At 35.0% G+C, this 24,231-nt stretch overlaps 1 protein-coding gene and 1 long non-coding RNA gene across 2 annotated transcripts in view; one reads left to right on the forward strand and one right to left on the reverse strand.

The window, feature by feature from the left end:
- Positions 1-224: 224 nt before the first annotated feature.
- On the forward strand, positions 225-5,263 carry LOC126818941 (uncharacterized). The gene is made up of 5 exons (XR_007679421.2): positions 225-328; positions 1,302-1,449; positions 3,452-3,571; positions 4,023-4,202; positions 4,999-5,263. It is a non-coding gene; the product is annotated as an uncharacterized LOC126818941 (long non-coding RNA).
- A 1,399-nt stretch (positions 5,264-6,662) lies between these two features.
- Positions 6,663-24,231, reverse strand: part of LOC126818936 (orexin receptor type 2) — a 53,960-nt gene continuing 36,391 nt past the window's right edge. Inside the window, exons 2-5 of the mRNA XM_050546636.1 lie at positions 23,809-24,181; positions 15,820-15,964; positions 13,085-13,203; positions 6,663-10,423 (exon numbers count right to left, since the gene is read on the reverse strand). Coding sequence (XP_050402593.1) covers positions 10,257-10,423; positions 13,085-13,203; positions 15,820-15,964; positions 23,809-24,181 — 804 coding nt within the window. The 3' untranslated portion in view covers positions 6,663-10,256. The remainder of the gene's footprint in view (positions 10,424-13,084; positions 13,204-15,819; positions 15,965-23,808; positions 24,182-24,231) is intronic.

Below are 24,231 nucleotides of genomic sequence, written 5' to 3' on the forward strand. Positions count from 1 at the left end.
GAACGGAATGAAACCACTGGGGATACCGAGGGTGTGATATAGCATACTTAGTTTTGTTGTTGCTATTTATGAATGCACTTTAGCTTTATGTATTTATAACTCAGACTGTCCTTATCGGTCACCAGTATCTATTCAAGGTTGATGAGATCATGCCAAAAAACTGTTCTATTTATTATAAAGAGAAGTGTCAGTGTTGATATTGATAAGAAATGAGGTCATCTATTTTATCTTAGAAGCACAATTAAAAACAACATATATACGGAAATATCTCGTTTAATACACATCGCAGATCATAACACTGTCACATTTTTATCCAACTTTCAAACAGGTAAGTGGTGCTCTAAATCGGCGGAAAAATAATGTGGATTTTTAGGGTTGTCTGTAGGGGTTAAACTGATGGCATAACGATAGCGAAATTAAAATGCTAGACTATGATATATTCGTTCACTTTCGTCTGATTCGTAAAGTTTCATTTGTACATGGCGTTATGACTAAGTTATCAATATATTTTCGCATGTAAGTACCGTCCAAACTTTGGTGACGTGATATGGAATGAATTTAACTTATTACTTTTTTGCGCCAACTTGACCAATCAAGACGGACAGCTAGCTAGCTCTCATCTTTGGCTGTTTAAGTAATATTAGGAATCGTTAGGTCAGAATTCGTAGATCAACTGCAGACTGCGTTAGAGGATTTATTCGAGAAAATATCTTTGAATGAAAACAAATACCGAGAATCGCTACCAAACAAAAATATTATGAAATTTGATTGTGTTAAGTATTAGTAATGTGGTTACTCTAGATTATAGAAAAGAGAAGAATTTTGTAAATTTTAAATATCGTATGATGTGTTTTGGATTTAAAGAAAAAAATTTAAAAGAAGATTATAAAACCCCCTAAAATATAGTGTTATTCTTTGGCTGAAAAAAGAAAAATGGTTATGAAATTAAAATGAAAAGTTCTCGGGGAAAAAAATGATGCAAAATGGACTGAAATTAAATCTATACCTGTGTCCCCTACCCACCTTTGTGCTGTAAAAGTACTTATTTTGGTAAAAAAAATTGTAATTAATCGTAATTCGATTTCATAATTTAAGCAAATCCCCTAAAATGCCTCATCGTTGATATTTTGATGGTTGACAGCCAGCAGAAAAATATAACAAAATGACTCTGCTTTTGGACAGTGTTTTCGTAGCCATCAGTGGGTTGAGTGACCGAGTTTATTGAGAATTTTCAAAAGTAGTAAGGAATGTGATTCACTTTGTGTACTAGTAATATGTTATTTGCTCTCTTTTTTATTTAGAAACACCAAACACAAATTGATCAAAATGGTTTTGTGCTGGATCCGAGATGAAATTCCAGAGAAGAATTCTGACCCACATATGAAATATCCAGGTCAATATTTGACCCCTGAAGAATTATACATAACAACAGGTGTTCGATTATCACAGGTAGGCAGTAATATTTTCATCTAAAGAGTGCAACCAACTCGAGGTTGATTTTAGTGTATGTTTGGGTTGATTCAACATGCTTGCTCCGATCTGTATACTAAACCGAAATATAATTGCTTCTAATAAAGATTGAGAAAAATCATGCAATGTATAAATTAAAACGTTAAAAAAATAAACGGCTAATTTGCTTTGCCATGGTTACGTGGGCAATGTCAGGGAGGAGAATTTTTCCCGGGGAGCGGCATTTTCTACCTACAGTCAAGGGATCTATTTCGTTCTACCGGTGTATTAGCTTCAAAGCCAATTTGAAAGCTTATTTGGTGTACCATGAGAATAGTGCCGATGACTGTTGGCAAATCCAACATCCATATCATCCTCCGTTTCCCTTCTCTGAGGACGAATTCTGGATGGAACATTTCTAAATGCTAGACACTGCCTGATAGGGTGTTATTACCACCATTATAATAATAAGTGCAAGAGGACCGCACTACACGCAAAACAAAAATCTACAAGATAAACCTGCGGACATGACAGAATATCGTCATTGCAAAAAATAAACAAAATGTCAAATCAAGTTATGTAAAAATGGTACAATGTATTTCGGAATCCTGGTTGGAGACGATTATTTGAATAAACTTGTCTGCGATATCACTTCGATGGAAGCGGACGTTAAATAAAGCTATTTCACACACACATTTGAATAAGTCTTATATGGATAAATTGTTTTCCCAGGCTGTGGTAGTATTCTTGTAAAATTATTAAGAGAATGTACTTCAGGAAAGTCAAACAATAATATATAATTTTATAATTAATTACGACTATCAATAGACTTTGTTGTTCATGTTTATATATCAGAAGGACTCAGACTAGTAATTATTTGCCCATTGACTTCAATGTTAAATGGCTGTAACATCACAGGCTGTAGCTTTTTTCTTAACATTCCGTTGGTTCCAATCTTTATAGGCACAATGGGGACAACATTTGGCAATCTCCTCATCATAATTTTGTAGGGGGTTGACCATTTAGATTTTTTGCTACACGGATTTGAAGTTGACTGGGGTGAAAATCTCACTTCAAACACAATGATTGCTCTGCAGAAAGACACTTTACACCCCCTATCCCTCCGCTGTAATATCATCAGTATTACCCAAAACTGTTATGAAATTGCAAATTTGATCCCTTTTCTCCAATTCTAGACCAAAAAGTCAACCCAAAAATGCAGGAAGAGGGGAGAAAAAAATTAAGGGAAAAATTGTCTATTTATAACTCATGAAATAAGGGGAAATAATTACTAGTCTTAATCCAGAAATGGAGGCAGACCACCATTAAATTTCATCATCTCGGTACCCACGAATTGTAGTTCGTCTATTTATAGCAATTCTCTCTCTCTCTTTTCTCCCCTTTTGCATGCCCATTTGTGTTGATTTTTTGGTCTAGAATGGATGAAGAGGGTTTGAATTAACATTTTCTGCCAGGTTTTGGTAAATATTCATGATTTTGAGGCGGAAGGATAAGAGGGTTATCAGGTTAGCTACGGCGATATGTACGGCAACTAGTTACATGTTTTTAGTATGCTTCTTCAAGTTTGTGTATCTCAAAATTTTGGTGGTCAACCTCATACAAATTTTAGTGCAAAGACATGACCATTTGTTCCTCTGTCTGTAGTGGAAAGCATTCAGCCCAACGAAAATTTGGGGAAAAGTTGGAGGTGGGCAAATAGGCCAGAATTAACATTGAAGTCAATGGGGAAATTAATGGTGGTCTGCCTCCAAATAAGTGGATCCAATATGTAGTTAGCTCCCTTTAACGGTTGGTAACTATGAGGCTGTTTAATATGTCTACTGCGTCTATTAGCATAGTATACAATGCTGATACCAAACAACAACATTGACGGTATTAAGCCGTGTTAAACCACGGATGGTAATGTTTATACCAATATATGTTCCCATATATACATTTTAAACAAATATTATATTGTAAACAATGAAATGCATTATTTTAGGTACCATTAGAACACCTCACTAATGAAGATCGTTTGGCCGAGTTGAGGAAATTCAAGGGTTATGTCTACAACGATTATGTTACCATTGTACGTGGTAAAACAGAAGAAGAAAAGATAAAGGTAAAGTCATAATAGAAAAGTAGAACAAAATCTTATCACCTGTGTTAACACCTAAAATGGGATATTCCAATTTCCTCGCACTGCAAGAAAGCGAATTATTGAACTAAAACTATAGCATAGGTTTGTTCCGAATTGACCCGGTAGCTCCCAGTTGTCTTCAATCCCCCTTCCTCAATCCTTCTGTCTCTCATGGACTGTAGATTCGGATTCTGAAAGCTAGTGACTCATTTCGTTTGTATATCAGCTTTGGCGGTTGAATTCCACGTCCAAACTATCGTAACAATATTTCAGCTATAATTAGTTATACGTGTCATACTTGATGCAGGGTATGCTTTCTAGACCATTTAACACTACTACACATTTTTTGATCATTTTATAAATCACCCACCTTTTTCATGAATGTATTTACCACAATTTGTTAACGTTTCTACAAATTATATATATTTGACAGATGCAGGCATACATGACCGAACATATTCACCATGATCCAGAAGTCAGACTTATTGTTGATGGAAGTGGTTACTTCGAAGTTCGTGATATCGATGATAACTGGGTCAGAATGCACGTGTTCCCCGGTGACCTTATTGACCTCCCAACTGGTATCTTTCACAGATTTTCATTGGATAATGATGTAAGTATCGTAGTAATGATCATGCCGTTTATAAGACAAAAGTTTAAATGGCTAAAGGCACTTAAGGTGGATTAACTTCGTCGTATGAACCTAAGAAATAATACTAATGTACCTATTTAAATATGGCTGTTCTCACCTGTCTTTGAGAAATGTTTATTCTCAAAGGTGGTTAACTCCTGCCTTCTTAATAAATTAGATTAAACCGAAAATGATGACCATTACCAGAGTCAGAACCCAAAATCTGAAATTAGTCTTCAGATCATTATTTCTCTGAAATATTACTTGGGTGTGAAATAAAAGGTCATCGGCCTTCAAAAAAGTCAGATCCTTCGGACAATTGGATGTCACGACCCCACTCCTCCCTATACCGACACGGTCATTAACAAAATTGGTCACGCGACCTGCCTTGGATTTGAAAAGCACTGATAATAAATAATGTAGATCAAAAATGGTTAGCAATTAATAATATATTTATCATATTGATTAAACATTGAGATGAGGTAACAACATGATTAAGACGTTTGCCGAAGATTCATATACAAAACCGTGAATAAATCACAAACAGTTGGATTTAACACCCACTGCTGATAGTTCTGTGAATGATACACTTTGGTTTTAAAATCGCTGGTGATATTACGCTAACTTTTCTTTCGGGGACTGACAAGTTTTCATTATCCCAGTCGATGCAGAAAAGTAGAATGTTATATAAGCCTCCATTTTATTATATCTTATTTAAATAAAGCTAGTCTGACATTGAATATGGACATTATTTATATTGCTTTTAAATTTATTTTAGGAGTATGTAAGAATGCACCGACTCTTCACAGATGTTCCAGATTGGACTGCTGTTAACAGAACTGATATTATCACTCATCCTTCCCGGGACAGATATCTGGAATACATGAACCAAGTCAAAACCGGATTAATTGAAGCTAATTAAGATCAAAGATTGAAGGCCATGGGTCAAACTGTGTGGTGTTGAAGGAATGGATTTATAGAAATGACTATAACAGTTTACGACGCTGTAATAATATATTAACTCAGTAGGCATTTGATTTTAGATATCTTCAGCCAATATTAGCGAAATTAGCACTAATAATATTTTTTTTCTGAAAGCTTTTCTGTTAAACTCTTACATGTCTATGATGAAATCATAAGTCAATTAAAAGTATAAGTCAATAAAATAACGTAAACAAATGTCTGTAAACTTCCTATCTTAAATATCTGACATCTCTCGATCCTCTGAGATTAGTCGGGATGTGGTCAGACAGATACTTTAGACCCTGTTCATTCCGCACCTTTTAATGCTAGAATTTCGTCATATATCGGTATAGCTTAGGCTTTCCCAAGATCTCACCAATGCTTACAGTTTTAGATCGGTTTCAGAAGCCAAAGCTAGTTGGTACATGACAACGTCAGGGAAATATTTTTGATAATCAGTGAATTAAAGTTTCAATCGACTAGAGGTTAGTTTTCTTTGGCCCTTTTCAAATTGCCACATGCACAATCAAGGAGTCCCCGACTTTTTCTCGATTCAAACTCTCATGCAAAATCGACGTCCTGCTCAAAACCACCCGTACAGCAATGTTAAATTTATAGAAAGGCGGATGTGACCATAATTGTTTATAAGAACATTTTGAACAAATGCTAATGCTACTTGACTAGTTCCATCTGATCAGTAGGTTTCATCACAAGCATATATAGTCTGAAACTCTCCAGGATTGTGTCAGGGGTGGAGGACGAACAAAGAACTTCGGTCCACTTTTGTTTTAATGTACATTATGTATTAAGAATCTTATATTACCTACCGTTAACAAAGTTCACTTAATGCCCTGAATTGCGTAGGTGGGACATGTCGTTTATTTTTGAGAAGCTAGTGATCCGTGGTGAAGCAATAATACTCTTATGAGGAGAAGCTTTTGTGACAGATTTTGGTCTTTAATTTGGATTATGTGCAAAAGGATGATGTTCCTGATTAAACAGACATTGAGTAATAGCTTTTACTTGCAGGGTGCGGAAAAGTGAACATGTACTCTTTTATAAAGATATTCGCAGCTAACGAAATCATTGATATTTCAGTGTTGGCAGAGCGTGTTGACGATACTGGTTATCAGTTTGGTTATCACGGGTGTATGTTTTTGGAGTGTGGTGATTCTAGAAACCGTTGTTTAGAGGAAAACATTGGATCCCTAAATATATCATTTAGACTGTCGAGCATGATGTACGTTTTTGTGCACTAATTACAGGCAAATATACATGGCTATGTCTAGAGTAAAACATCATCAAGATGTTTGTGGATTTGACAAATAATCTGGGTACCGTTTTAAGAAGCCCACTTTAAATTACGTTCACCTGTGATGTTTAAAGTTTGGACGTTTCCTTGGCATTTTTATTTTAGGGGGGTAGGCGTTAAGATCAGAACTTTAATGTTAATTTTCTAGATGTATAAATAAGAGTAAATAAAGTCTAACAATTTTATTCAGTTAACAACACAAATAATTTATAACTAGAATAAACTAACACAAAATAGACAATAATTTTTGACATAATTTGAATAAATCATCTCACATTTTTATGAACAATGTCGAGACAATATTAATCAGAAAAGAACTGATTTAAATGAATAATGTACGCTGAAAAAATATATTTATTTTACGAATTTTAAAACGGCAACAATGCTACAATGGAAGTCAAATACAGAGTTAATGAATTTTGCACAACAATGGCAATACAATATAAAGTTTGGGTCTATACCAAATGGAACTAAATCATACTGATCCAAACAATATTCAGATTTAAACACACATTATCCATGTTAAACCGAAAAGTGTTACTTAGATAGTAATTTAAAAGGGTAAAACCACACTTTGTAGGTTACAAAATGTCATGGTATCGATGTTAGCGGATACAAATTAAATAAATTAAAATTCAGGTTATGTCATAGATATGAAGATCAGTAGAAACTAAGTAAACATCAAGTGGCAATAATTAAAGTTGGGATTTAGTTGAATACTTTTAGTTGAAAACTTTTTGGACCAATGTATTGAATGTAAGATTGCATGTGAGTAATTTTAAATTGGCTCAAACTCTTTGATGTGGACAAAAAAACCTTCATATTTTTGCCCAGATATCAGCTTAATTAGGAACTGATATAACAGTTTGACCTGTTGCCTTTATAAACTCCATACAAAAAATACAAACGTTGTATATCGATAATGAAAATTTTTTATAGATACAGATCCATACCTATACTAAAATACATGCAGCATAGGACATAAGTACACACACACACACACACACCAGTACAAGCGTACTATAGGAACCTATCATGACGTACACACATACACTAGTACTATAGGAACCTATCATGACGTCATAGCAAACCTTATGCAAGTGTCCAAAGATTAAGCATGCTAAGTTTCATGTCGACCGTACTCGAAATGGCGGAGGCATGGGCTTACTAGTATTTTTACGATAACAAGTGTATTGAACCAGTTTCTGATTCAAAAATGATTAATTATTAACACCAGTCATAATATCGTCATGTATGTAATTACTGAAATAATTAATACCAATCATTATAAAGTATGTAATTATTAAAATAATAATCATAATAATAATAATGTAATAATTAACATCAGACATAATAATATAATTATTGAAATTATTAACATCAGCCATGCTAATAAAATGTATGTAATTATTTCAATAATTAACACCAGTCATAATAATAATGTATGTAAATATTTAAATAATTAACACCAGTCATAATAATGTATGTAATTATTTCAATAATTAACATCAGTCATCATACCGTAATGTATGTAAATAGTGAAAAGAAATAACATGAGTGATAATACCGTAATGTACGTAATTATTGACAAAATTGACATAATATGTCGTAATAATCTATGTAATTATTGCAATAATGACATGTATAAGTGTTAATTAGATATGTGATATTTCTTATCTTTAATTATATATGCTATCGATATTTATTATGTAATATATCACAACGAAATATATGAAAGACGATGTTCAACAAACAAATATCAATTAGAACAAACAATTTTAACAATTTGAGCATGCTGGTTTTATTGAACACTAGCCTATACATCTAATAATTCTAAGAGCATAACATGTGAGCATTATTGGAATTATAAACAAAATGTAATATTATTGTATTTGTTTACAATTGTAGACGCTTTAATTGATCCCTCTGCGTTTAGTGAATTAAAAATTAGTTTTTGATTAAGTGTTTACATTTTCTGAATACATATAAAATATGAGCTCACGGATTTATTAAATGACATATAGGCATTCTTTATGATGTCCTTATTCAACAAATATCGTCAAGTACTCTTTTTATCAAAAGTAAAAAAAATGTCTTGTAGGTTGCTACTATACCGCTTACTCGATGGAGCGAGATAATATCCAATGTTGCCATCGAAGACAGGTTGGCTTGTCCGAAGTAAGTCAACACCGGCAGTAGTCACAGTATCCCAAGCTATATTTCGCATAGGGGTTTCAAAATGAACCAGTTATCGAACAGATTTACAGGACCAAATCACATACAGTATGTGTTAGAAAAGAAATTGGTGCATAGGGAAGCAACTCTTACTATCGTTTGGATGCAGACCACTAAACACCAAATAATACCAGGAACTGGTAGTCTGGGATAATCGGGGATAATTGGTTAACTACGTCTATTAATATAAGAACTGGTAGTCTGGTATAATCGGGGCTAACTGGTGATCTACGTCTATCAAGAATAATCAACAACTTGGCCTTGCCTACAAAGTTCCCTATATAAACAAACACAGCAGAATTGTTTCAAGACTACTTTCAGTTCATGGTATCAGATATGGTATGATATATATTTTACATGCAGAGTAATAGTTTTAGAACATCCAGCCAGTTTACGTTAATGGTATTTTCGCATAATTAGGGGCAATATACATTTTAAAAATCATATTTAATAAATATACAATGTTATAATCCAACTACATAAGTTCAGCAATTATTTACAATTAATGATATAACAATAAAATAATGGCAACACAATTCATTTGACATTTTTGTCCCAATTATACATCTTGCAGCAAAGCTGTACCGAGTAATCTTTTCAAGAACATAACCAATAAGGTACTAATAAGCATTACTTACAAATAGGTAAGGTGAAGACATATGTTAGTAGCACGTAATACATGTATTTTTTATAGCCTTGATTGAAGATCATGAGTTTGATTGCTATCCCCTCAATAATGAATGATAGACTTGACCAATCCCTGCACCCTTGGACCATATTATAACGTTACTGTACCCCTAATATACTGGCCCATTTATTACAATTATCGTAATTTCCTAATTGCTCTACCATCCACCACAGAAACGTATAAGTTAACTCCATTCAAACACAATTCACGGAAGAAAATTATAATTGCACGAAGCGTACTTAAAGATACATTATGTAAGATTTAGATAAAGAGCTTGTCATTCTTGCTATAATAGTTCGAAAATAGACAATGTAAAATGAATAATTTGAAACTTTCATTCAAATTACTCTATTGCGAGCGCAGATACTAGCCTTTGAAGGTTTGGCAAGACGTGTGCAATAATTTCAACAATCGTACTGGTTGTTCGAAGCTAAGTCTCGCTCCTTCATTTTTAGCTTAAATCAAAATATGGTTGAACTGTTCTAATCTATTTAATATCGGAAAAATCCGATGCCATCGAGAGTTGATTATGGCCTGGATAAGTTAATTAATGTCTAATTAATAATTTAGAAAGCATTTCAGGCCTAAATAAAGACCTGCAATTGGCAGATTTAGCTCTTGCATAATGTATGTTTAAGTTGCTTATGCGTAATTTAATAGAGGTACAACACACTCTCCTATTTAGGTGTCCGTAAGTCCCAAATCCGCTTTGTTCTACGAGGCCCTGTGATTATAAATGAATGCAACATCGTTACATGTGTATACAAAATAAGCACAAAATAATAATGTATGTTACATATTGAGTTTTTTTTCTTTATTTATGTACACGATATCTATTTCAATCTTTAAAGCTGGACATGGTAACTTCCTCGGTATGGCAGTTGCTGTAATTGCTCTGTGAAAACGTCATGGTAAATGTCTCTCCACGTGGGCGACGAAAAGGCTGTCTGTAATAAACCCCCACGAAACAAAAACAGGCTGATTTAAACTCCTTACGAAATTTCGCTGAAATTAGAAGAGAAATGTTGTTAGTATTAAAGGTTTTTCGTTAAGACTAACGCATGGCAGTCCTATTGCGTCAAGCGGAGTGAACACTTTTTTTAAAGACATGTGTTGGCTAATCCAAATTTGCTGGCTCTTTTCCTTGCTCATGATAGCTATGTTACAGATGTAGGCCGTGACAAATGAACTGCTTGTCAACATGACGACAGCAACGCAACGTTAATTTGGGCCTGATATGCATAATATATTTCCACGAGTCATACATATAGCTTTGTAAAATGGCGAATTCTATTAATTTGTGTTGATTTCAGGATAACGTATACACACGCATTGAGGAACTGATGTTAACATTTTACATACCACATTTGTAATAAGATCATTATGTAATATAGCTCAACGTTCTGCAAGGAAAAACCATTAAGGAGTTACTTTACGATTTAAAACGATTACTATGGGGTGTCTCATTATTGCCCTGTTAACATTTTAGATACTACCAGTTTTCTTCGGAACAATATAAAATTTCAATGTTTTTCAGTTGGGTACTTCAAAAAGTCCCAGAATTATGAACCTTGATTATCATTATTATCGTGTTAACACCCCACAATCATTACACATATGAAATCTTAATCAGATAAACATCTATTGGTTATCAACGATTTTCGACTTTATGTCCCTTAATTACGCTTTATTAGGCCTTATGATATTTCTACAAATTTCCAGTAACAATTTCTTAATTTGCCCCGTGAATTATGTTTCTTGCGGTTTTTCAATTGGATCTTGAGGAATTGGGCAGAAATTTGAATAGTGTAAAAATAAAACATTGTACACTTGTTTTCCACAGAAACATTAAATTAGTGACCATATTTTGTTTTTCTGGGCACCCTATCTGCTGATGTGCGTGTATTTCAATGCATTGCAACATATACATGTATTTGTTACTATCGCTATACCCCATGACAGCATTTGTACACGAGTTCTCGCGTGCTATCATTGCTAGATGCGTGACAATGTCAAGTATTATTTATAACAAAGGCAATGCGGAGGAGTATATTATTCTGTGAGCACTGTTGACGAGCAATGTTTCCATTCATCAATGAATTTGGACACTTTCCTGTCTATTAAATTGAAGCGGTTATTTTCCGACATAGCACAAGAAACGCGCCTTGTGTTGAAGAAATACGTTTTCAGATGTTAGTGCGTAATATCCGGTCTAAATGGATGGTCAATTTCCACAGATACAATTTTTTCGGGATTGAAAGAGTGTAGCGTTAAATACAATTCATATTTAAATACCATTAGATTTTAGGTGTATTCACATTATAACCTCAACTCCAACTGCTAAAGACCCCTACGCGCTAGCGAATTATTGAAATAAAATTGTACCGTGCCTTAGTCACGAAATTACCCAGTGTATGTCTAGTGGACGTTAAACCCCATCCCCCCCCCCTCTCTCTACTACTACTACTACCTCAACTATCCCGAAGTCTAATTTCCGAACACACAAAGAATCAAAGCGTAAAATGTGTAAGTAGCATTCAGTAACTGAATGAAAATAACACATTTCATAATGTGATGGAATACATATTACTTAAAAGTTTATTTATGTTGATGTTTCGATAAAAAAAAGTCTACTAGCGGTGTGGTGTGAATTGGTGGATAATTTCAATATTCAGTCTTATCACTACGGTTAATGATTTAGATACACCATACCGGATCGTACTTAACGAAGCGCATTTGCAATATTCCCGAAATACTACACAAATTGAATAGAAAACATTTGTTTGTTCTATGTTGTATAGTATCAAGTGAATCGCTGGAGTTGGGAAGCAGGGCAAATTTCATTTATTGTTCTGTAATATTTTGTATCGTCCTATATTATGATCGCGGAGCAACCCGAGTCATGCTATACATGCATCAAAAGAACTGTCACGATTACGTAACCTCTCGGGGTATAGTAATATACGATAGCATTGTATTGTCATGCCCAGACTATTTTTTCACTCTAAAAACAGAACGAGATCGCCATCCCTTGTGTGTCTCTTAGCAGCGAGATTTTAGACATAATGAATTCCATGAAAGGGGGAATCCATATATCTCAATACATCAACAAGACTCTAATAGTCTACCCACAGATTCTCTGAAGGTTCATAATGTATTTCAGTAATTAACAGTTTCGCTTGTCTCGCACAAAGCAAAAGTCAGTCTGACAATATTTACGTTTTTTCCAAATGTCCAGAGACAAGTTATCTAAAACAACGCAAAGGAATCGTGTCAAGAAATCACAAACAGTTTGTGTCCATGTGATGCTAGGTTTCACTGTCGTGCGATGCGTTATGATAGGATTGTCCCTATTGGGTACACGATATGGTACGTGCAGATACGTTCGGGTACGTTTCGATACGATCAACACAATTGCTAAGACCGACCTCAATATCTGATAAGACCTGATAGTGTCACCATGATTACTCCACGATTAAAACCACGATTTCTATCGTAGCACGAATCATGATAGTAGGAACCTAGCGTCGTGGTTTTAATCTTGAAGTAATCGTGGTGATTCTAGCTGTATTTGATGACTTGAGTCAAACAGCTGAAACGTTGGGATAGAGATATATCATTATTTAATGCAGATATCGAAAAATCTGTGAATGACTACTATCTTACCACTCATAAAGTTGTATATAACAGGATTTATGGAACTGTTAAAGTAAGGAAGCCAGTGTGTAATCAATGACTGAAGAGTTGCGGCGTCGGAAGACAGATTTTTAAGCGCGCCAACATACCTGAAGAAACAAATTATTAATATGATTAAATCAGTAGAAACGTGCTCATGTGTCACCATTATGGTGCAATTTGAACGCTATATAAATAAAGACTAGCCCCGAGCTAAAAATCGAGGTTTTCTGAAAATACCCGACTGGAAAAGCTTTGGGCTAACTTATTGTCGATTTATTTTCTTTATAATATTGCTAGACTATTATGAGGTTCTAAAGTTCCTTTTCACCATTCTGTTAGTTTACAGATTTCATGACCCTTCTTACTCTGTAACAGTCAATCGTTACAAATGAAAAATGATTTTTAACGTCTTGTTTTCTGCAACAACCGGGAAAGTGAAGAAATGAAATGAAATGGGGTTTAACGTCCTACTGTTCTGCTCCTATACTGGGCTAATGAAGACGGGCATACGCCATACAGTGTGCTATGAGGGAAATTTTGACCGGGCAGCGGCACTATCGCCTACTCTTATATCGAATTCCAACTGCCAAGAGATCTTTTACGTGCATTCCACTGTATACATGGGAGCTCGGTTTTTCGTATCATCCGAAGGACTAGACAGCTGTCCCTGTCAGGCCCTCCGTTCTGCACCACTGACAAGGGGAAACCACGTCGGAAAATCCCGATGAACTTTCTCGGCCAATGCAGGGATCGAACACCCGACCTCCAGGCTAGAGAGCCAGCGTCTTAACCACCTAGCCACCGTGGCTCCAACCAGGAAAGTAAAGGCATGGGCTTAATTACAAGGGACATTAGTGAATCCTCAGGTCGTTACAACCCTGTTTAACAGGTATTGGTCTCTAATGTTGGAAGCCAGATTAAGTCATGTGTTGTCATAATTAATAACGGTGTCAGTTTATTTTCTCAAGTCAGTGAGGAAGACACTGACTCGCTATCCTGGAGATCACAGGTTTGCTCCCGTTGTTGGCCGAGAAAGTTGATCGCGGAATTTCTGACATGGTTTTCCTTTGTCCGTGGTGCAGGACGGGGGGCCTAACAACGACGAAAATCCGAGGTCCAGTGTGCACATTGGTGTGCACGTAAAATTAATCCTTGACAGATGGAATTCGATATAAGAGTAGGCCGTAACGCGGTTGTCCGGGCAAAATTCCCACCGAGGCACACTGCAGAAAAGTAAGACGATAAAACCCATTTCATTTCATTTCTTTCTCAAGTTACTAATTGCTCTATTCACAAGAAGTGCTTTCCATAAACCAGATCAATGCCATTATTTTATTTCCTAAATTGCGCGACAATGCTAATGCATTGACCAAACAATGGTAATATAAGAATACAACAGCTTCTTTGAATTAAAACCTGTTGTTCACATTTCCAATTTAACACGGACAACAGAAAATGCCGCATATTGTTGTTCTTTGACCAACCGCTATTAGCAATGTGAAGTTGTCGCATGTGTTCTAGAAATATGCCTTGAGATATACACGATGTCTATACTTATAGTCAACTAAAGCAATGGTTTTGGCATGGGTTGCAGAAGGTGAATGCTACTTAGTCTACATGTAAGATTTTGATCATTTTTTGTAGTTATCCTAATGTACAATTTTACCAATTTTGGTTATTTTCATTTTACTGCCATTGACTGTAGATTATAGCGAGTATAACACACGGTTGCTTGCATACAGGAGGGAGCGTTCACATAGACTAAGCGTGTTCCCGAATCATATTCAGATATACAGACTAAAACGTTGTTTATAAAAAAAATATTACTCATTGCACATGTTATAAACATGTTAGATACGCCCGTGTCTATAGCATGAACTATACCCGTGCAGCATTTTCTGCTGCACACTTTCACAGGAATGTCTCAGAACTAAAAGTGGGACTTAATGTTTATCCGCAATTATGTTTTGATTTTCTTTAAAATGTTACTTATATAGGAAATAGATTTTTTGCTTATGTTAGCACAAATGTTAGCTACGTCCGTATCTACGACACACTTTCACATGAATTTAATCGCATGCAATATATAATCGACCGCAAGTCTCGGCACTGGTTGAAAAGTGGGGCTAATGTCTTTCCATAATTTCTTTGAAATTGTCTTCTTCGTTTAATGTTAAATCTCATATTCTTAACTGAATATAATAAGAACTCGTTATTTCAATACATTGTACTTGTATTTGTTCATGCCGTAACCATTTGAAAAAGACATTTCAATTAAGACTTTGCAAATAATGAATGTTTACCATTTCATTCGTTGCCAAATTCTTTTTCATGTAAACAAAAGTCAACGACCGTCTTTTCGCTAATTACGCAGTAGATAACTTTTCCAAACGCTTTGAACAAAAAGACGATTGGTATACAAGAAGGTTATTTCAAGAATTAGTTGTACAATTGACTGCCGGTAAATAGCTTCGAATTCATTCGACACGGCAATTTGGAAATAAACGTTACATTTCTAAAGTTATGAGCTCTGAGCTACATACATATATATATACATTTATTTAGACAGGAAGACCATGAAACAAAGCTGTATTAGATAACAATCCGTACCATCTAATGGCGGCACCAATGGTGATATCAGTTATATCAGGCGGTAGACAGATTAGTTTTAATTGACCATTGTATATTTTTATACACATTCTCAGAAAAAAGATGGTTTTTACCTCAAGATATTAACCAAATGAACAGGAAGATAGCACAATGCAAAAACGATTACAATTGTGATGAGCATTTTGGCAGCTTTCCTTCTCGACTGTAATTTATCCTCTTGGTTGTGGCCTTTACCATCGATCATAGATTTTCTTCCGGCTAAAATATAAACAAATAAATAGGGCTTCAAACAATAGCGAATTATTTTGCCAGTAATTGAATTATATGCTGATGCGATGCCAAGCTATTTGTGTTAAGTATAATGTTAAATATAACGTTAGGCATTCGGTACCATCCAGAATGATAAATTGTTTCTACTATTTAATGCTGACAGTTAATGAACATTAATAAAATATTGTCAATGTGTCGGTTCCGAATGTTCTGGCCGCAGGAAATGGGTGCCCCTCTCCCTCTGGACGGAAAAATTGCTTTGATGTTCTAAACTATGACAATTTACAGTGTTAACCACAAACATTTTCTCCCCCGACGATATAACAAAATGAAAAACATGTCTCGATGAAACACAAAGTTGGATCGTAGGCTGTTCATGAGAATTATCACATAAACAAAGGCACAAATATGCTTGCCCTATGTTGAGAATAGTGTGTTAACTGGAAACTAGACAGTAATTTACGAAACAATGGTGTATAATTTTGACATTTTTCAAATATGGTTTTACTCAGTGTTTTCGCTCAAATATTGCAAAAGTATGCAGTTTATAAAACACCCCAGCCATCGGGAATAAAGTAGTGTATCTGTCGTGACTCATACTACCCTAATTTGATCTAATTTATTCATATATGGTCGACATCGTATAGACGTTGGGGTCAGTTACACTTTTATGTTGACGTTAATGTAGTTCTGGTCAGACATGTTTTATTTTACATATTCTGCTTACTGCGTTTTTGGAAGGCATATGATCTGTTCATTGTTTTCGTGGGTCGATATTGTCATGTAGCTAACAAAGTTATACCATATCTCAATTTTAAACTTCAATGCGACTCTTTGAACATGCAATACATTACTAACAAGTTAGAAAACAAATTAAATCTCAAAACACCTCGGTGATAATTTCAGGAAGTCTCCTAAAATTAGTTACACGATTCTGAATTTCGATAACATTCCATCCTATGTTATGATTTAATAAAACTTTTTTTAAAAAATCTGACCTCAAAGTTTCGATGAAAGGGGTAGTATATGTTTAGGCAAAATAGTGCGAAAGAAATCTCTCGGAGAAGGGGGTGCGTCTTGGACGCTGGGTGGATCAGGGGATGGTAAGCTGACTGTATGTGTGTGCATAAACATAATTATACTAAGTGAAAGTGCGCTGGATTTCAAACACTATTGGATATAACACATACTTCTTTAAATCACTTGATAATTGGAAAATATACATATTTGTGCATAATATTAAGAGTTGACATTTTGATGGCATTTATATGAAATAGACGAATCAACTATAAAGTAACATTTCAGCTCGATTTACATAAAATTGAGTTAAAAAATGGCAATGCTCAAAAAATAGAAGTAACTGGTTGTAAAAACTAACAGCAAATCTGTTCTATAACCTGCTTTAACGTTGTATTAACCGTTTAACTCCAATATTATCTCGAATGCCAGAACACATCAATTCCAATCACAGGAACAATTGTGAAGCAACTCAAGTCATTAAGACTGAAAGCCGAGAGGATTTGTTTTGGGCTTGTGTGGAATTAAGAGAGTGGTGATCTTGATTATATTACTTAAAGGCAAAATTAACTGAAAGTAGATGTTAGATACGCCGCGACAAGCATTAGATATTTAGAGAGTTTTTACACGAACATGCTAAGCGGTACTACATGACTATATCAATTACTATCTTCGCCAGTAGGTTTTGCAAATCGAGATATTGAAATTGCTCTTGTATTTTGTATTTATATTCACTACCGATATTATCGCATGATCAATTATATCGCCCTATTTAGCGAAAAGTTGTTACGAGGGTAGTATATGTCATAGCACTGGAGTTTATCATGTATTGGACCAGCTACTAAAAATATCGCGATCAAATGTGGATGTGACGTGCACGAGTTAGTATTGCTTTATTTATTTAAGAACTCTAGATACCACATCGGGTTTCGGGGTTTCTGTTTTGGCGCAAGATGATGAATTTCCGATTCTGTCTTGCAAAATATACTGTAACAAAAGAATGTAATTCTCCAAGGCAATATTAGAAGTTTAGACCATTCACTCACTTTAATGCGCCCAGATTTATGTAAGTCGACATCGTATTCACCTTGGAGCTATGTCAACGATGACCTAGTGGCTCGGCTATTCATAAGGAGGAACCCTGTCAAATTCACAATTAGCGTCAACTATTCACGGGTGTACAAGGAGTATGGTCGCCTTCCAACCTCGTGGGTTTTCTCCGGGTTCTCCAGCTCCCCCCCCCCATTGCTAAAGACCCCTGCGAGCAAGCGAATTATTGAAATGAAATTGAACCATGTTAGTCCCGAAATGACCTAGTTTGTGTCCAGTGGACGTTAAGCCCATCTCTCTCTTCACGGGAGTATTGTTCCGGAAACTAAAACATAGAAAACGCCTTGCCGGTCCCATTTGTTGTGATTGTGCAGCTAAGGAGAGCCATGCGTCAATTGCCCGTTTTAGCGAAACTTTGCAAATAATCTACAGATAAGAGTAATTTAAATAAACATATCAAGCTGGAAATGATTGTTCAAAGTAATTATAAAAAGGCTATAATCTATGGCAGTATATTAGACTCAAAATTCTAACATGCTATAGTCTAATTTCTATCTTCTATTCATGTAATTTCTAACTTCTATTTATATAATTTCTATATTAAGACAATGTATAATCCAACTTCCTTTTTTGTTGAGTGTAAATTTTAATTCTGTTTCATCTTATTTCTATTATTAAGACGAAAAATGTCTACTTTCTCGTCGCTTTACATGTTAAACATGAAAGTCAAACAAATTTAGAATTTTGATACTTCTACTTAGCAACCATCATTATAACGTCGTTTGGTGTCGCCACCGTGTGATCGGGACCATTATGTTGATACCAACGACTCGCTCTTCGTCAGTTTGAATGGTTTGGCGGAGTGTTGAAATTGAAAACAACATCGAACGTGACATGGTTTGCAAATTGAAATATTGTTTCAAATTTAAGCTAAACCGCAAATGTTGTTTAGCTTGTATTTGAAATAGTATTTGTCATCCATATCACGTTCGATGTTATTTTCAATTTCAGCATCGATTCCCCGGTTCGGCGGATGTACGTGACCAGGAGTAGTGCGGCCGGTCCAACCTCGTTGGTTTTCTCCGGGTCCTCCCGTTTGCTCCCACTGCTAGACCCCTTCTCGCAAGCGAATTATTAAAATAAAATTGAACCATATAATGTTAAATGACCTAGTTTGTGTCGAGTGGTCGTTGACCCCCCCCCCCCCCATTTCGTTACTAACATATGGTTCAATTTTATTTCAATAATTCGCTTGCGAGGAGGGGTCTGGCAGTGGGAGCAACCAGGAGGACCCGGAGAAAACCAACGAGGTTGGACCGGCCACACTACTCCTTGTCACGTACAACCGCCGAACCGATAATCGATGGTGAAATTGAAAACAACATCGAACGTGATATGGTTGGCAAATACTATTTCAAATACAAGCTAAACAACATTTGCGGTTTAGCTTATATTTGAAATAGTATTTCAATTTGCAAACCATGTCACGTTCGATTTCAACACTCCGCCAGACCATTCAACCTGAAGAAGAGCGAGTCGTTGGTAGAAATAGAAGTATCAAAATTCTAAATTTGTTTGACTTTCATGCTTAACATGTAAAGCCTCAATGAAGAAGGCATTTCCATCTAAATAATAGAAATAAGATGAAATAGAATTAAAATTTACACTGAACAAAAAAAGATTATACATTGTCTTAATTTAGAAATTCCATGAATAGAACGATAGTATGTTAGAATTTTGAGTCTAATATACTGCCATAATAATGAGATGTTCACTCCAAATTCAGAGTTATATGTTGATTTTGGTGGGGTGTTATTTCTTAAATCTTGTGACGACTGGCTGCCAGTGATAGAACCCGAATATTAGAGTCATAAATGCAGTTTTCCAAGGAATAATTATATAACCTGGTGTGCTGCCCATAGAAAAACGGCTTTACGTACAGTGATAACCCGACCATTAAATCATTTTGACAGTCTTCAATAAGAATTGATGCTACTTATTATAACTAATTGGAAGCAAATAAAAGTTTACAAAGTATCTGCTCGCCGTCTTTAACGCTTAGTTCAGTCATACTCGTACTGACTAAATAACCCTATTATAGTTACACATAACAGAGCACTTTAACTGTAGCCCGAGTGTCCGGACTTCCGCTACAGTATGACATTACATTTATGAAGAGGATGTTCCGTTAATTTGAAGGAGATAACAAAAAAAGTGTAAAATTGACCCAAGATATTATTCTCAAGGATCATAAGATGTTGTAGAAATCTCTGTACAGGCACTGACAGATCACTACACTAAAAATATCTCGAATATAGCCCGAATCCTTTTTTACAGGAAAAATGCCCCGGATGCAATAGTTTTAGACAACATGGAAGTTATGAATGTACATGGTTATATTGTTGTGGCCGATTTAATGCGAGGAGCTGATTCCGCTTACCCTTTCTATTGACACATGATACCACTTCACAACTGAGCTTTATTATTTTTATAATTGAGGAGGTAATAATTCGATCTTGTCTTTGGTTTGATGGACACTCTGTTTTTAATTACACATAAGAAAAGTAAAGCAATAGTGTTTAAATCTTGATTACAGTACTTCGGCCATTTTTACAGGAAGGAGAATTGTGTCCAGACAACGACGTCGCCACCTACCCGAATCTGTTCCACAGCGATAATGCGAAAGCATTCTTTTAACCCCGTAGAAGTTGACTGACCTTTAAGTTCACGTGCATTATAGTTCTACGCGTGACGTTACATCATATGGCCTCGATAAAACGTCCGTTGTTTATATCGGACGTAGTAATAAAAACTGATTCGGGCAGAATTTGTGCTATTTACGCCTTCTCATACTATTTTATGTACCCGTTTACACTAAAAAAGAAATATTTGTTTTTCCAACACATTTTATTTTCTTACTAATTAAAAACTTGTTTTAAAATTTAATTTGCACAAGGAAAAAGTTGATATCAAGAGCGACCAAGGGAATATTTACTGCTGATCAGTTTGCATCTACCCTTCATCGAATACCAACTATTGTGTGTTCGTTTACGCACACTCTAATGTGTACACGGTTAGGCCTCAGTTTAAACGTCTAGCTTATAACAAAAAATCATGAGGTTTTTGCCCCTTAATATTAACTGCCTACAGTGTTTGTATTTATCGTGTTAAGAAAAATGATATAAATCTACTGTTAGTGCTAAATGATAAGGCCAGCTCAATATTTCGTCACGAGATGTAAACAAGGCTAGCGCTAATCCCACCCCTAACTATGAACCTAACCTACAATCTCGCCAACAATCACATGCCCTTACCTTAATTACATCTCCAACGGCTTTGACAAAATTTGAGCTGGCCTTAATAAATATATTTAGCCATAAATCTACACAGATATGAGAGACAATTTATATACCAAACACCACTTTACACTGACGTGAAATTATTGAATATAGCATAATGTGTGATATACATGAATACGTAGTTTATTAGGTCGAAGGCTTGACAACAAAATTGATATTCGTTTTAGACTCTTTGTTATTAACGGTATTATTTTCTAGTATACAATTATTGGTTTACTTGACTGGTTAAATGACGCAAATTGTTTTAGGAGGACAGCAGGAACGAAGAGTTGAACTAAATAGCTATTATTAGTATAAATAAACTTGTCATAAAAAGACGTCTAGAAATTCAAACTTGGCCCATACGATGTCACTTGATAGATGCCTTAATTTTGCCTCACGTGACAAAGCAACAATTCCTACTAGAAATTATTATGTCATAAAAGTGTGTATTTTGTGTTGTTTTGTTTATTTCCGTTTAATTTATTTTGTTTAGGTCTACTAACTCAAACTTTATACTATCCTAAATGGCATGTCGCCTGTGAGGAACCTGGTGAGCTGTTCGACTTTTATTTTCATTAAGGTTTACTTCTTTTACGCGAAGAAAACAGTAATGAAGCTTATAATAAAGCTAATTTATACTTCATGGATGTAACATATTGTGCTGATAAATGTAATGATGTTTCCTTGAAGTAGATCTCTCACATGTTGATTTCGCCCTGCATTATTTAAAATAGGTAATAACAATTGAATACTAGTATATTAAAAATTGCAGACAAATTACTTAATTCTGAGTGAAGTTATGAATGTTTGACCACATGTAGCCAAAATAGTCTCGATTATCAATCACCATTACTACGATAATAAACAAAGTATTGATTATCAACTATAACGTTAAATTATTAAATGACACAGATGTTCTAATCCATGGGATAGACTAGAGTGTTAATTATTATTATGTGTTTGTTATGTAATTAATGTTTCAATAATAATTATATAACAAATGGAGCTAGAAAAAAGACCTGCAATCAGCAGAAACACGGCAGAGCTGAAGTAATTATCAATTTTTTAAAAAATATTCTGGATAGAGAAAAATATAAAGGCACATTTATTTTGTAATTGTCCAGCTGTTTGAATCTCTATCCAATGTTATGTCTGCGTCAGAAAACAAACATTTTAACAGAGCAAAAGATCAGAACGACTGAATACCAAAACTAACTGCAGAGATTCTCTTTCCTCGTGGATGGATTTCTATTATATCTTCAGTCAGCGTGGCGTTCCTCGTCTTCTAAAACTACAAAAGTTATTTTCTTCTCGTTTTATTTTCATAGCACTTGCATAGAATCAATGTTAACAGATAATAGTGCATTTCAATCAATACAAATATAGGTTGCCTTGCAACGCACTATGAGCAGAGTATAACCGCGACAGTATACGATGTAGTCTATTTTCTACACACAACCTATACAAAATTCAAAAGACAACAATTACAGCCTTAACAAGGTTTTAGTGCAAAGAGCATAACCCAAATGTCCATTTGATATAAGCTGCGTCTTCCATTTATATGGTTCGACAACCCACCTAAATTAAATTTACAAAACGGGTTTATATATAATTGAAGTATAAGCAAGGTATTTTTGACAGACATTTCTAATGTGGACAGTTAAATACATATCTTCACAAATATCAAATACCGATACCCACATATGGTGGATGGGGTCATTATTTTCTCATGACAGGTGAAATCTGTTATAAAATCACAGTTCCATTATTTTAATTCTATCTTCCCGTTACACAAAGCATCCTGTTTATAATCATACTTAAAGTAAATGAAATGAAATGAAATGTTGTTTAATGGCACGTCAGCTCCAACCGGGCTATATTGCGCCAAACATATGGTGAATTTAACGAGACAAATTAAAACAATATCACAGGAATGTATTCATATATGTAAATAAAAACAAATATCACAGAAAATATACTTAAAAATAAATATATCAATTCCTTTACATATATACATACTTAAAGTAGCTAAGTCTCTAACTTAATATCATCCAAAGTCTTCGACATTGAAAACACGAATCATTTGTCAATTTAAATCGTATACTTATCTGGAGAGCATGCGCAATAAATACTATCGATGTAGACTGGATTAACCAGACGCTATTCGAAATTGCCATTCAATTGAGAATTCTAGTGTATTTCGCCGAACATAACTGATTTGAAATTAGAATAAAACGGAAACGATTGGATGTAAATCAGTTTACATACATTTATATTACATCATTATATGCGTTGCAACCCATATGTGTAATTTCTAGTTCCCAAATATTAGCGATTAAGCTCCTTTAAGCATGCATCACAATTTACTCTATAATCTGAGCAGGGTTGGTTTATTATATTAAATAATAGAATGTAAATACTTACCAATTTCACCGGGAATCTCTTTCCGCCATAGAACATAGGCTATATTGGCGTAAGTGATCCCCATGAGAATTAATGGGAAAAGATACATGGCGATCATCAGTGCAATCTGGTATACAAACTGAACCCACAGTAACCACGACGGAGCACACGAGGTCAGAAGAATGGAAGTAAAAGGCTTTGGAAACGAATAGCCGAACGTGTCGGCAACAATAAGTTCCGGAAGAGCCACACTGCAAGAAACGGTCCAAATTATGATGATAGTATTTCGGGCTCTGGACAGTGTGGATTTAAAACTCAGAGGATGACAAATAGCGTACCATCTTTCCATACTAATGGCACCAAGAGTTAGCACGGACACAGATACCGATACATTCTGAAAAGAGAAACATACATCTGCAATTATTCATATGAATGAAAATGGAA

The sequence above is a fragment of the Patella vulgata genome, chromosome 4 (assembly GCF_932274485.2).
Source record: "Patella vulgata chromosome 4, xgPatVulg1.2, whole genome shotgun sequence".
Lineage (NCBI taxonomy): Eukaryota > Metazoa > Mollusca > Gastropoda > Patellidae > Patella > Patella vulgata.